At 47.7% G+C, this 14,050-nt stretch overlaps 4 protein-coding genes across 4 annotated transcripts; 2 read left to right on the forward strand and 2 right to left on the reverse strand.

The window, feature by feature from the left end:
• Window positions 1–304: 304 nt before the first annotated feature.
• On the reverse strand, window positions 305–1,088 carry J4E88_001131 (uncharacterized protein; the record flags this gene model as incomplete). The annotated part of the gene is made up of 2 exons (XM_049394803.1): window positions 305–637; window positions 702–1,088. The coding sequence occupies 2 exons, from the start codon at window positions 1,086–1,088 to the stop codon at window positions 305–307; spliced, it is 720 nt and encodes a 239-aa protein (XP_049258667.1).
• Window positions 1,089–1,972: 884 nt separating this feature from the next.
• On the forward strand, window positions 1,973–3,779 carry J4E88_001132 (uncharacterized protein; the record flags this gene model as incomplete). The annotated part of the gene is made up of 3 exons (XM_049394804.1): window positions 1,973–2,242; window positions 2,305–3,562; window positions 3,631–3,779. The coding sequence occupies 3 exons, from the start codon at window positions 1,973–1,975 to the stop codon at window positions 3,777–3,779; spliced, it is 1,677 nt and encodes a 558-aa protein (XP_049258668.1).
• Window positions 3,780–3,787: 8 nt separating this feature from the next.
• J4E88_001133 (uncharacterized protein) lies at window positions 3,788–5,818 on the reverse strand (the record flags this gene model as incomplete). Its single annotated transcript, XM_049394805.1, has 3 exons — window positions 3,788–3,796; window positions 3,895–5,565; window positions 5,726–5,818. The coding sequence occupies 3 exons, from the start codon at window positions 5,816–5,818 to the stop codon at window positions 3,788–3,790; spliced, it is 1,773 nt and encodes a 590-aa protein (XP_049258669.1).
• A 1,134-nt stretch (window positions 5,819–6,952) lies between these two features.
• Window positions 6,953–10,721, forward strand: J4E88_001134 (uncharacterized protein; the record flags this gene model as incomplete). The annotated part of the gene is made up of 4 exons (XM_049394806.1): window positions 6,953–7,400; window positions 7,562–7,791; window positions 8,098–9,173; window positions 9,236–10,721. The coding sequence occupies 4 exons, from the start codon at window positions 6,953–6,955 to the stop codon at window positions 10,719–10,721; spliced, it is 3,240 nt and encodes a 1,079-aa protein (XP_049258670.1).
• Window positions 10,722–14,050: the final 3,329 nt, after the last annotated feature.

The raw sequence follows: 14,050 nt of genomic DNA on the forward strand, positions 1-14,050 counted from the left end.
ATCCCGGCGTTACTTGCTAAGTTTCCGGGAACATACGTTGTAAAGGAGTTCTGAAGCTGCATCTACTTGCCATAATCTTCTATTAGCATTATCCGAGTCTATCGATCTAGGGCGTCCTGTCCAAGCCACGCCTTCAAAACTAGGGTATCAAGTACCGTGTCTGTATCCAAAATGCTTTTTCAACCCATCCCAACAATCAAACCGTAAAAATGATGTCCTTGGCCAAGTCACTCCTCCATTCCAGCGGTATTGGTGTCCTCCTCAGAGGCACTGCTTGTATGCGTCTGATGCATGGAACATCCTTCTAGTTGCGCTTCTTGCCGATCTTCTCAACGAGCTTCGCCGCGTCGTTGACAGCCGCAAACGCGCTCCAAGTGGCCATGACACTCTGGTACATGAGGTATCCTGGGATCACGATCCAGAAAGCGTTCATCAGGACAAAGTATCCCCAGTAGTAGAACTGCTCAGGACGCGAGTACGACAGGTTGAGGATGTAGTGGTCGAAAAGCGAGGTAGCATAGTACAGTACGTCGCCGTAGAACTGGCCGAGCGAGACGATGAGTTGGGCCGAGTAGCGGAGCGGGTGGTCGATGGCGATGAGGTAGGCGCAGAGGAAGGAACCGGGGCCCCAGAATACCTGTGAGAATGTTGATTAGTTGCTGTCCTTCTTCGAGAGAAGCCCAAACAAGACGTATACGTACAGCGGTGACGGTCTCCATGCACAAAACGAAGGCGTCCTGGGTCAGGTAACGCGAGTCGCTGAGCGCGTACTCCTTCCACAGCTGGCCAAAGAGGTCGTTCAGTCCGCCCATATTCCTAAAGTTGTAGGCGAAGTAGCCCTCGAAGAACGAGTGGATGCAGCCGCACAGCACAAACCACATGATGGTGGAGAGGTCGCCGGTGCTGGCATTGGGGCGCAGGCGCTTGACCATCACGTACGTGACACTGAAGATGGCGACGCAGCCGGCAGCGAACATGAGCAGCAGGTCCAGCGTGCCCAGCTCGTTGGCCAGATAGCCCACAATCTCCTTCTCAATGGGGTAGTAAGGGTGCTGGCCCGGGGGCAGCGAGAAGTTGCCGGCTGCCATAGCGAAGGATGCGAATATCGAATTAGACAAAAAAATGTAATGCAAGTGGTGCAGAGGTAGAGAAGGGAAAGGAGTACAAGAGCGAGTGCGGTGTCTATGGGCGGGCTACTAGCAATGGGGGCACGGCGTGCGTCGTGGTGCCAGATGGCAGGCCGAGTGGGAAAATATTCCGGGGCAGGAGACGCCATCCAATTGGGACAGCGCTTGCGGCGCGCCCTGGCTGTCAGCGGCAGGGATAAGAAGCGCGACCGCGACTCCCCGTCGTGTCAGATGTCAGCAACTAGAGTCAGGCCGAACACGTAGACATGTGACCATTCTGAAGTGCTCCGTCGGCTGTACCGATGCCTTCGTAGTCGTTGTTTGAGGCTGTTCGTGGCTCTTCGAGACGGAGCCCTTATCGCATTCTCCCGGTACGCCAGGTACGGTACGCTCATTTCCCTAGCGCAAAGAGGCGTCCTGCCGTCTCGGATAGGCACTCCAGCCTGCACCTTGTGCGCTCGAGCTCTCGTCTCTGAATAACAAGACTTTTCAACACAGAGGCTGTCCGTTGCGATAAGTCGTGCTGAAGCCGGAAGTGGCGCGAAAGAGCAGCAAAGATGGACATGTCTAAGCGCACGTATGCCCCAAGGTGCGTAAGGCGAGTAATGAGTAGGAGGTTCGGTAGAACGTACAGCGACAGGCGTTGCTTTAGCCTAGCTTTATCTGCTCGCGCATCCACGGCGCTGCGAAAGCGAGTTGACCACCTGGGCAGCCCTGGAGGTGTCGACGTCCCCAGGCCCCTACCCCTCAAGCTAGTCCCAATCTAGTATACCTCGGCTCCTACTCGGGCGTCTTCTAAGTCCGCGATATCACAGCGTCACTCCTCAACTGTCGCATACATCACAATGTCGCAAGGAGGCTCATCTTCAGACAAAGATTGGCGGTCCGTATCGAGGCGGAAGAAAGCAGAACAGAACGAGCGCATACCAAAAGAATGGAAGTTGAATGTCTTACCAGGAGCCGACGTAAAGAGCTACATCGATATAACACGCAAGTCAGGGCTATTCACAGAAGAGGAGCTGGAGATCACCGGACGATATGATGCTGTGGCACTGGCCGAAGCAATCAGAGGGAAGAAACTCAAATGCGTCGATGTGACACGGGCTTTCTGTAAAGTAAGCCGTCCCAAATTGGAGCAGACCTCTTGGTAGCGGCTGATGAACTAACAGTATGGCAGAGAGCAGCAATTGCCCACCAAGTCACCAATTGCCTCACAGAAATCTTCTTTGATGACGCGCTGAAGAGAGCCCAGGAGCTTGACGCCCATCTGGCATCAGGAAAAGCACCCCTTGGGCCACTCCACGGCGTTCCCATCTCACTGAAAGACACCTTCAGGGTCCGAGGTCATGATGCATCGATCGGCCTTGCAGCTCTCTGCTTCAAACCGGCACAAGAGAACTCGATCCTAGTCGATTGCTTACTCAACGCCGGTGCAGTTCTCTATTGCAAGACCAACGTACCTCAAACGCTCATGGCACTCGACTCCCACAACAACGTCTTCGGGCGAACTATTAATCCGCTCAACACTGCTGTGACCGCTGGTGGAAGCTCAGGTGGAGAGGGCGCTCTCATCGCGATGCGCGGCTCAATCTTGGGTGTAGGCACAGATGTGGGCGGCAGCATCAGGATCCCGGCCATGTGCGATGGTATGTTCGGTATTAAGCCCAGCTGGGAACGTATTCCCTATGCGGGTCAAGAGGGCGGCATGCTTCCCGGAGCAACAAAAGTTGGTATCCCGGCGAGTGCAGGGCCGCTCGCACACACCATGCGCGACATCGAACTCTTCTTCAGCGCAGTCGCATCCCAGCAGCCGTGGAATATGGATCCAGATGTCATACCATCGCCATGGAATTCTCTGTCAACTACGCGAAAGAAGCTACGGATCGGCATCGTCCGGCGAGATGGAGTCATTGAACCACATCCACCAATCTCCAGCGTCTTAGATGAAGTCAAAGCTAAACTGCAAAAGTCTGGTATCGAGGCAGTTGAGATGGACATCACCCCTCTTTTCTCTCAGTGCCAATCCCTCGCCAATGCGCTTTTTGGTGTTGAAGGTGGCAACGCCATGTTTGACTTGCTGGAATCGTTCAACGAGCCACTCTCGCCATGGCTGTCCACTCGACTCAAGCGCAAGAAGCCAATGGACCTTCCCAAAGTCCAGCAGTTCCATGGCAAGCGCGAGAAGCTGCGAAAGGAGTTCTTGAGCATCTGGAAAGACGCGCATGGCGAGATCGATGCCTTCGTCTGTCCGGTCGCGCCACATCCCGTGCCGCCCATTGACCGGTACAACGGCGTCAGCTACACGAGTTCGTTTGTACTGTTAGATTACCCGGCCGGTACTGTACCAGTAAGGTCGTTTGAAGAGGCGGATATGAAGGGCGAGATGGCGAGCACGGAGCCATTGGGAAGTTGGGACAAAGCAAATAGTGAGCTTTGTAAGTATTACTATTTTCCTCGACTCGCTGGAGGCACCGAAGCGCTCATATACTAACACGAACTCCAGGGACCAACGTTGACCGTTCGATCTATCTCGGTACGCCGCTGTGTGTGCAAGTCGTCGCGCCCAGATTACAAGAAGAGAAGCTGGTGCAGGCCATGTGTGCCATCGACGACGCTTTGAAGGGCTCAAACACTCTCAGCGCGAAGCTGTAGACCAAGGGTCAAAATGCCTGTACGGTGCACTGTCCACCATATATCCCTCCGTACCTCCATCCTTTGAGTCGTTCTCATCAGCTGGCGGCAGCTCAAGTCCCGTCTTCTTTCTCACCATCTCGTCCCAGTCGCCTCGTACAAAGTGACCAAATGCTTCCATGTTCCTTCCTAACTTTTTCTCAGAGATGCGTTCGAGCGTGTTGGTGTATGAGAGTACCCTGAAATGGCAGGTGTCGCAGGTAAACGTCGCTGTGCGAAAGGCCACGGTGAAGTATTTGACGTGAGTCAATATCCACTCGTTCAGTAACATCTCCAGAGCGCAGCGTGCTATGTCTTCGACTGGTGGGAGCTCGTCGTCTTCATCGGGCTCGGCCAGCGGACATGATAGGTGGAGATACTGGAGGAGTAGTAGGTCTCGTAGAACACCAAGATCCGATATCTCTTGACGGAACTGGTCAGGAGTAATGTCCTCGGTCAAGGCGGGGAATGGGATACCAAGGCTGGCGAGGTTGGTACATTGGGTAGCGATGAAAGCGAGATCCTTTGTGTGAAGTCGAAGGCTTGGGTCTGCTCCGAGATGTAGAGATGTCAATGAATGACCAATACTGGGGAGGATGGAGGCCAGGGGAAAGTGGCAGTACTCGGGTTGGTCGATCTTGCTAATGCTGCTTTCCCAGAAGCTTGGTGTGGTGGTGCCCTCGATGATCGGTCTGGCCTTGTCGTAGATCAGGCACAGGGTCTGCAAATTGTTGCAAGACTCTATGATGGTACACAGTGCCGTCTCTTCCTCCTGCTCGATCTCGCGTCCCGACTCTTTAAAGATGAGAGATGTAAGGTCGACTAATGCGCTATGGCATTGATTCAAGAAGCTGCTGACCCCTGCGCAGTCGCGGATCTGGAGTGACGTCATAGCTTTGGCGAGGAAGTGTTTCTTGACGTCGATTTGCGCAAGATCGACATGTGTGCCGCTGAGCTCCTCGAGACATTTCAGTCTGGTTCGCCAGCCAATACCCCTGATGATGTGGATCAACGGCACTGGGTCTCCATCGCGGCCATTATCGATGACAATCGAAAGAATCTTGTTGCCTTTGCATTCTTTCAACAACCTCCTGCAATAATGAGCAGGGGCGTCGCGGTTGACCAGGATTTCCACCTCTTTGCCATTTTCTTTTCGCATCCTGAACAGCATTATCGGACTTCCGGTTGTCTCGATAAGCTTTGGTATTCGGACCAATGGATTAAACTCACTCGAGTCCTTGGAGTCGCCTGCGGCTGCCTCATTGTGGAGTTCAATGTCCTCCAACTCCTCATCGTTTTTGGGATGAAAGAAATCCCATTTCTGGAGAAGATGGGGCAATGATCCCCAAAAGAGATTCCCACGCGACTTCTCACCATCGTACCATGTTGGTATACATATGGTATCGAGATTAGGAAGATACCGCTGCAGAAGCCTTAGACAGAGGGCTTCAGTCTGCGCAGTGACACGGCTCTCATTGGTGAAAGCGAGTGTGCGAAGCTCCGGTTTCGTCCCAGGAGTATCCAGTAGAGTGTTGAGGTTCTTCATTATTCTCAACGACCTTCGGCCTGCTTCAGGCGTAACGTGCACAAGTAGATCCTGGAACTTCGCGAGGCTTCCAGCTGACAAGCCTTCGAAACGATACGCTGTGGCAGAATCGATGCGTAAGTATGGCTTTTTATAGAGATATCCCTCAAAAAGGGCAACCTCGTCATCCCATCTATTGCGGAGGGCCACGCGAAGCCGACGGGAGATGGCGTATTGGGGCAACTATAGCAGCATACGTTAGCACATCATTACACAGAAAGAGTAGCAATGCCGTATCCTGATACACTTCAAGGATTATGACCTGCTCACAAGATCGCCGGCAAGATCGATGTAGTCGTCCAGGTGTATTGAGGCACGGCGATGGGAGACATGTATTACTTACGTAGTCGCAAACCATGCGTCGCAACTCCGGAGGGAGCGACTCCCAGAAGTACTTCTCCGCCTCGCTCATATCAGGTTGTGTAGTGGTTGCCATGCTGAGTGATTGTATGCTGCAATCGATACTGTGGTATAGTAGTAAAGAGGTAGAGATTGGGGTGTGAATTGAATCGATCAGCTCCAGCTTCAAGAAGTCGACCGCCAAGGCCGACTTGCAAGCCAGAAACTCGTAGTGAGCGTGCATAATTGCGTCTTTGGTGAAAGTGAAAGTAAGAAGCTGCAACGTTGACAGCGCAAGTGGGAGAAGAGACGCGATCGGCCGCGCCATTCCACGGTGAATTGCCTATTTTGTCAAGTGACTCAGAAATTCTCTATCTCTCGACCTCAAACAGGCTTCTACTCTAGTCAAGTCACTAAGACTTCAGTCACTCTCAGTGAAGGGCAGGGCTGGGTAACTACGCACGGACTGACCGCCAGCTAGCGTTGCGCTGGCTCTATATAAATCCGCCCTCCCCTCCTTCTCTCCCTTTCTCAACACCGAGATTTCGCAGCTCACTCAACTCAACTACAACAAGGCCTCTTTACACACCGCTTTCATGCGTCATTCGACTGAACGAACCTTGTATGGCCTTCGGGCTAATCCTTGTGGTATCCGTTGCTGGTTTCCTGATATGTTCAGCACTGTCATTTTTTCCAGACATTACCCTGAGCGCGAGGCGGCTTTACACTTCAGTGTTCCGCACTCTAGCAAGCTCAGTACATTTGGTCCTGAGGAGCCTATATCAGCACTTGCCGGGGGTGTTGATGAATTCATTACCTGGTCGGCGCGCATACAGAAGATAGGCTTGGATGCTGGTAGTGAGGAGATTAGTCTGAGCTGGCATTGGCAAGTCTGGGAAGTGTTCTTTTTCGTTGAGTTTTGCAGCTTGCTGCTGGCTTGAAGAAGGAGCGCAAATTTGAAGCTCGACCCTTTCATGTGACAGGTCAGAGGCCTTGGGAGGCTTGGTGTCTCTTATGGGCTAATCGCGAAATCAATTCACGCGTTGCGTTTCCAGTCTCTGCGGAGTTTGCTTCCAATCTGTTGCAAGAAAGATGGCAAGTGAAGTGAAAGCTGAGCATATGACGCAATTACCTTATCTGGAGCAATCCTTTATCTCATGATTGGCCACCTACCACATATTCCCCTTCGGTCGCGACTGCCAGATGACTAGACATACAACCAACCACCAGCATGTCGTCTACACAACCCTTGCTTGCGCATGCGCTCGTTACTCCTCTAAGTACGACCAACAGCTCCGCCGTCCCGGTCGGTGCCCTCGCAGTAATCGAATGGTGCATATTTGATGGCTATACACACAAAGACGTTGTGAGCATGTACAACGGCGCTGGCTATGGCAGCGTCAGCACCAAATACGGTATATCGTATCAGGTGAGGAGGTGGGGCCCAGTGTGGTATCAAGAGCAAGGCGCTGTTAGACCATGGGAGCTCTACACGAAGATTGAGAAGGCAGAGTTCAAAGAAAGAGGACTGAGCGGTGGAGACTTCAAGTTTGTGCATCCACGGGAGCTGGATGTAGTGAATGGAGTTGTACACGTGCGAGGACAGCCGCGAGGACAAAAAGAAAAGCGACAGGAAGCAGCAAGACGGAGGTCTCAGGGTACGGTTGCGAAGAATCCGGGTGCGTCTTCTACACGGTCATCGGCAACTTGACTTAGAGAAACAACATACTGATCTTTCGCCGTGTAGTCAATACCGCCCAAAGCCGCAACGCCTCTCGAATATCTTCAGCACCTCGCGCATCCAGTTCCAGCTCCCGCCCCCTTCGCACTCCCAATCAAGTACAACCCGGTCATTCACCCAATTCAACTCCGCCACCGGCTATACCTGAGCACCTCCGGATCGCGATCAAGGCCAAGCACGACGAGTGGCTGAGGGCGAATGAAAGGGGAGAGACAGAAATGGCGGATCTAGTTGAACAAAAGTTGGAAAGCCTCGAGCGACAAGCAATGAAGGTCAGCCTGCCGGGGTTCTTGGCGTGGAAGTTCGGACCAGAGCATATCGGCGCCGCGGTGAGCGGATGAGGCAGAAGGGCGAGGGATCGTCTTAGGCCAGATTCCCTTATCGCCTTGTTGTCACGTAGCCAGTTGAAGCCTCCTACTTTCACTTCCTTTTTTTCCGATCACAATCAGATCGCACACGCCGTTGTTGACTGACGCCTCTTGTTATGAGCCCATGCACTCACGAGACTGACTGAAAATGATTTTCACCGGGTGGGCTCCGCTCGTGCCTCTTACAAAGTCCGCGAGCCTAATCCTTCCGCTGCGCTTTTGCCCAATCTACTTATACTCCTGCCTCAACCTACTATTTACTACCAGCAACACTCCGGTGTAGGTGACGACAGAAGAGCTCCACAACATCCAAGCATCGCAGAAGACACACGACAGCAAGCCGCTACATCAATTCAACCGAAAGAGTCTGCAAGTGTGATCATGTCATCCACAGATAACCCTACAGAAGAGGTTGACGCCTCAGCGCGGATGTCAACCACAGCACGGAAGCGTCGGTTGAATGAGCCATATGTCGCCGCGGACGTCCCACTGCTACCTACAAATACCGCTTCCAACACGGATGAGCCCAGCGGGCCTAATGACAACAAGGACGCGAACTGTCCGTCCAAGAAAAAGCGCAAAACGAAGTCGAACTCACTGGGTGCGCACGCCAAAGTTGCTGCGAAAGAAATACCTAGCGATGAAGAGATCAAAGCCTTCATAGAGGGCCTGGCAGCTATCGAAGACTGGACTTCTCAGGTAGTTGACACTAAGTATATACAACTGGTGCAATGGTACGACGTCGAAGGCATCTCGATGAAACAGTGCGGCACCAAATGGGTAGAAGAAGGATATGCAGAAGGACGCGCAGACCCGAAAAAGCAGAAGACTGAGGTTACTGAATCAGGGATGTGGAAGCACTACGGCAGCCACGGGAGAAAGTTCCTCGAGGAGAAAGGTCTCGTGTGGGTATCTCCATCGGCGCGGAAGGCTTACAAGAAAAGAGTTAGCGACGTCGACCAGTCCAGAAAGACAATCCCAGACAAGACAGTTCCACACAAGACGATTTCACCCAAGACAGTCTCAGATCGGACGGAGCGCATACCATCACCTGGTATAGAAGAGGGAGAGCCGCTGACGATTGCTAGCCATACCAACGTGCTTGAGAGCAGTGAACACATGGCCGACGAACCAGTGCCCAGTATTCAGCGATACACCACACCGCAGCCGCAAGAGGAGGCCGCACGAGATCTTACGGAGGCTGCGATGCCTAAGCCAGAAGACTATCGTGTAGGCTTGCATCGTGGAGAGGATCAGGAGTTGATGTTCCTTCTCTCGAGGAAAGTGAAGGCAGAGTCGAGACCAAGCGACCTCATTTGTGACTTTGAGAAAAAAGGGAAGAGGTGAGTAAATCTATGCCAAACATGACTGCAGATGATAGAACTGACATCATGCGTCTTGACAGCCTTGCCGCCGCGAAATCAAGAGAGGTAACGAGCGATCCAGAGGCCGAGGCTGCAGAGGTCGTACGCTACAAGACCAGTCGAGCAACCGAAGATGTTCTGAGCTTTAAGCGGAAGACCGGTGACGTGCGCCGCGGACATCCCACTCGACCTGTTCTGAGCCGAAAGCAAGCCATCGAGCACTGCACCTTTATAAGGGACGCCATTCAAAACGATCCGACCGTCGATACGATCGAGTACGGAGAAGACATAGATGCCGATACTATCGCCCGCTTCGTCGCGTGCATCTCGCCCGACATCCGAGCGGCCCTGCCCACACACGATGTTGTCGGATTGGTCAACGCGGGTCACCCGGACACACGGACTACGGAGATCCAGTGGTCCATGCGAGAACTTGAAGACCTATACGTTTTCGCCCACACGATGGGCGCACTTGCGGTGTGCGACATGATCATCGATAGAGTATATGAGGAGCTGCACCGTACCCAGCAGCGCCTGATTCGCACCATCGATGGTACGATGGAGAAATTCGGATTCCGCCGCATGAGCCCAGCGTTCATGAATCTTCTATCGGAGAATGACACGCGAGCTTTCAATTTCTTTGTCTATGCTTTGGCCATGAAGGCCGAAGATACCCTGGAATTGCTGAGAATATCCAGGCTCGATAGTTGGTACCATGAATCTAAGCAGGCGTTGATGACAAAGCTGGAAATAATTTGGGCATCGGGAGCTAGCAAAAGCGAGTCGGCAGCGATATGTCCGACATACCATCACCATTGGAGCCCAGCGACAGAATGTTACAAGTCTGCAGTGTCCACGGCGCCCTTGATATCGAAATCCAACGCTGCAAAGCAATCGGCCGCCACGTCCCGTACGCTCCAGAAGCGACCTGAGCCCTACCAGCGCAAAGATCGCAAGGCCGAGGAAAAGAAGGAGGCCTGGGCCAAGAAGGTGGCATTCCAGAAGATCGATCGCGAGGCCAACGGAGCGCGTGGACATGGACCGGCGCAATTGAAAGCCGAGCAGGCCAGGCTTCAGAAGGTTCAGCAAGAGCTCCACGACGAAGACAAAGAGTACAACGATTCCTCCGACTCCTCACACTCGTCAGACGACGAAGACGTCAATGTGATCTTTGTGCAACTTCCTCGGGTATACAGCAGAGCTCGCGATCTCTTCCGAAACAGCCCTGGATCATATGCTGAACCATCCCAATACACTGTGATTGCGTCTGATCTGACGCATGCGAGATTCGCTGCCCGAAGCGGAGGTGGGCTGAACTATTCCGGCGAGGGTATGAATCTTTCCAAGGACACGGCGGAGATTCAGCGGAAGAAAGTAGCGATCGTGGAGGGTCAACTGCAGATGTTTCGCGACAGCGGTTACGACCCTGACAATCTGCAGGGCTCAGGCCAATTGCGCGCCATGTCTCAGAGGGCGAGTGAAGACGGGGAGATGATCGATGGAGACGAGAGCGACGACGAGGACTAGGATACTAGTTACGATGGAGAGGCGACGAGGGTGGTGAGCGCGAGCGCTATGATGCCTGGACTCGGTGTTTAGACTGGTAAGATTTCATATAACGAATACCTCGCACGCTAGAGCAGGAACTGCTGCGTGAGTCTTCAAGAGTTTGCTTGGTCGTGTACAGGGGAGAACGAAGGATACAATGCCTGCCGGGACAGGAGGACGATGGCTGGTCGAGCCTGGGTTGAGTTGTTGTGAGGGCGGTGGGCCATGTCCTGGTAGTTTACGCGCAATCGTGGTAGGGTAGAGAAATCGCGTTATGTTTGTCAAGCTGCCGAGGTCTCTTTGCTTGCGAGCGCATGTCTGTCCTTAGAGATGAAGGGTAAAGTTTCACCGCGCGCGGCAAAATCCTCGTATTCACTAATTATCGCTTATTAGCTTAATTTACGCACTAGTAGAGCTTAGGCTACTTACCTAGAAGAAGTAGTCTTTTAGATAATTGTAACTATTATAATAACTACTACCTATAACTATAGCTCTAGCTAAGTTAATTAAATTTGCGCGTAATAAGACTCTTTACTATTTATTCTATTTTTTTTACGTTTACTACTCTACTTCTATAGCTTAAAACTAGTTCTACGTTAACTACGCTAGCCTTATAAGTTATAAGGTTTTGTCTAAATAAGCTATATCTATACTAACTTTCTACTCTAAAGTCTACTCTCTAATTCTCTACCTCTTTACTTATACTACTATAATTTAGTAGTTAATAGGCTAGTAATAATTTATAAGTTCTCTTTTGCCTTTTCTCTAGTCTTTTATTTTAAAGCTTATTAATTCTAATTATATTTTTATTCTCTACTTTAGAGTTTAGTATAATATCTTTACTCTTAGCTATAACTTCTAAATCTATAAGCTTTCTCTTTTACTTTTTTAGTAGCTACCTTAAGTAGCGTAGAGTTAGCTTCTAATTTTTAGTTTATATACTATATTCTACTACCTACCTACTTACTTTTTACTTTAAACCTTATACTTTATAAGCTTTACTCTTTCTTCTCTAGCCTCTTTCTTGCTCTATGCTAACTACTTTACTTTTTAAACTTAGCTTTACTTCTAGTAGAACCTCTACTAGAATCTATAGCTATATTATAAACTACTTTACTATCTAACTAGCTACTACTCTAGCTATTAAGATTTTAAGCGCGTCTAGCTTAAGTAGTAATAGTACTAATACTACTATAGATAATCTTAGTAAAAACAATAATACTGCGCTTAAAACTAGTAAGAGCGTTCTAGATACTATTAAGACTAGTAATATTAAGATTACGTAAGAAGATAAAGAGACACTTAAGCATATTAATAGTAATAATAAAGATAACTACTTTATTTCTAAAGGCCTTATTAATCTAATAGATAACTATAGTAATAAGAGTAATACCTTATCTTTATTCTCTATCTTTTCTAAGATTATTCTATAAACTTTTTATAAAAGAGTAAAGAAGCGTAATAAGCTATATTAGTGTAAGAGAGAGTAGTATAAAATAAAGAGCTGCGCTAAAGTTAGACCTTTCTATACTCTATTTAAGAATTAATAGACTAAGCTATAACCTAAAAGAAAGAGTAAGAACGTATATTTCTAGACCTCTAATTTAAAATCTTGTTCTTTTCTAGTAACTACTAATATCTACTAGGTAAAATATAGTGTAGAGAATAAGGTTATATAAGCAGAGCTCTATTCTTCTATTCTTTTTCTTCTACTATTACTTTTCTTTTATTCTATTCTTTTAGCACGCTTAGCTCTACTTCTTCTTCTTTCTAATATCTCTCTAGCTCTCTGTTCTAAGATCTTAGTCTTTCTAGTATCTGCGTCTAGACTTTGCTAACTACACTACTACGTAGAATTATATTTTATAACTATAATAGAAAGACTCTATAATACCTATTCTATAAGAAAATAAGTAGTATACGTATAGCTTATTTCTTCTAGAGATCTTAGAAATTCTGCTACTTCTACTAATAATATTAGTCTATGCTTTCTAAGAAGAATGCTTCTAATAGTACTAAGCTATATATAGTCTACTCTTATAGCTATTTCTTTACTACTGCCTTTCTTAAAGCTATTTATGTAAAGTAAGAGCTCTACGTAGTATACTACTCTAAATACTAGTTATTCTCTAGCTTTGCTAATAGAATATCTAGAAAATAGCTAAACTCTACTACTATAATAATAAGCTAATTAAGCTAACCTAGTTCTTTAGTAAGCATGCGCTTATAATTCTTACTATATTTAAGATATACTTTAGCGAATTTATAGTTAAGAAGGTATGTTAGACCTTCTAGCAGTAAAACCTTAGAATATATAAAGAATATAGCTAATAGATTCTATTCTATAGGCGCTAAATATTAGTAACGTCTAGGCAAAGGCGCTGTAGAGCTAGATTAATACGCGCAACACTTTAGAAAGTTACCTTAGTACGTACTTTTGTCTTTTCTAATCTTTAGATAGAACTTCTACTAATTATTTCTAGCTTCTACTATTAATATTAACAACTACCTAATACTATAAGTAAATAAAAAGGTAGCGAAGGCGTTAAGAGTAAAGTTAGCTTAGGCCTCTAAGAAGCGCTCTGTAGAGCTAGATAGTAATAATACTAATATAGAGAAGATACTAGTAAAGAAAAAGAGTTATTCTGTAAAGACCTGCAAGACCTAGAAGTTAATAGAGGTTTAGACTAGTATATACGTTATGCTTATACGCTGTTATGCGCTTTCTAAAAGGTCTAGTTACTATTATATATATAACACTATAGTAGAAGGTTAAGTAATAAGGTATATATATTTAAGGTTAGAATACTAAGTTACATAAAATAGTTAATAGATTACTTTTCTATAACGTAATACACCTTAATTTCTATTAATTATAATCTTTCTTATATAATATTGCAAAATTTCTGCTCTTATATAGCTAACTTTATCTCTAGTCTTTTAATATAGGCTAGTTTTATATTACTACTAAAGGCTCTATACTACCTACACGCAATTTAGCTATTTTATACTTAGTAATTTTAATAGCATTAATTAGTTAGGTTAAAACTTTACCTCTTAAAAGCCTTTAATTTCTTAGTATATATAGAAAGTATAGAATAATTAGTATAATTACTAACTTTAGAAAAGAGTAAAGTTTCTTATAGAAAGAAACGCGCGTTTTGTAGAAAGAGTGTAAGTAACTAAGGTTTTATGCTAAAAAGCTTAGAAATACCTACGCTAAAGGCGTAAAAAATTTTTAGTAACTACGTGTAAATATAAAATAACTATATTAGTAGTATTATAGCTATTACTGCTCTAAAAGTTTA

Source organism: Alternaria novae-zelandiae, assembly GCF_023758075.1.
Source record: "Alternaria novae-zelandiae strain BMP 2774 chromosome Unknown scaffold_2, whole genome shotgun sequence".
In the NCBI taxonomy this organism is placed as follows: domain Eukaryota; kingdom Fungi; phylum Ascomycota; class Dothideomycetes; order Pleosporales; family Pleosporaceae; genus Alternaria; species Alternaria novae-zelandiae.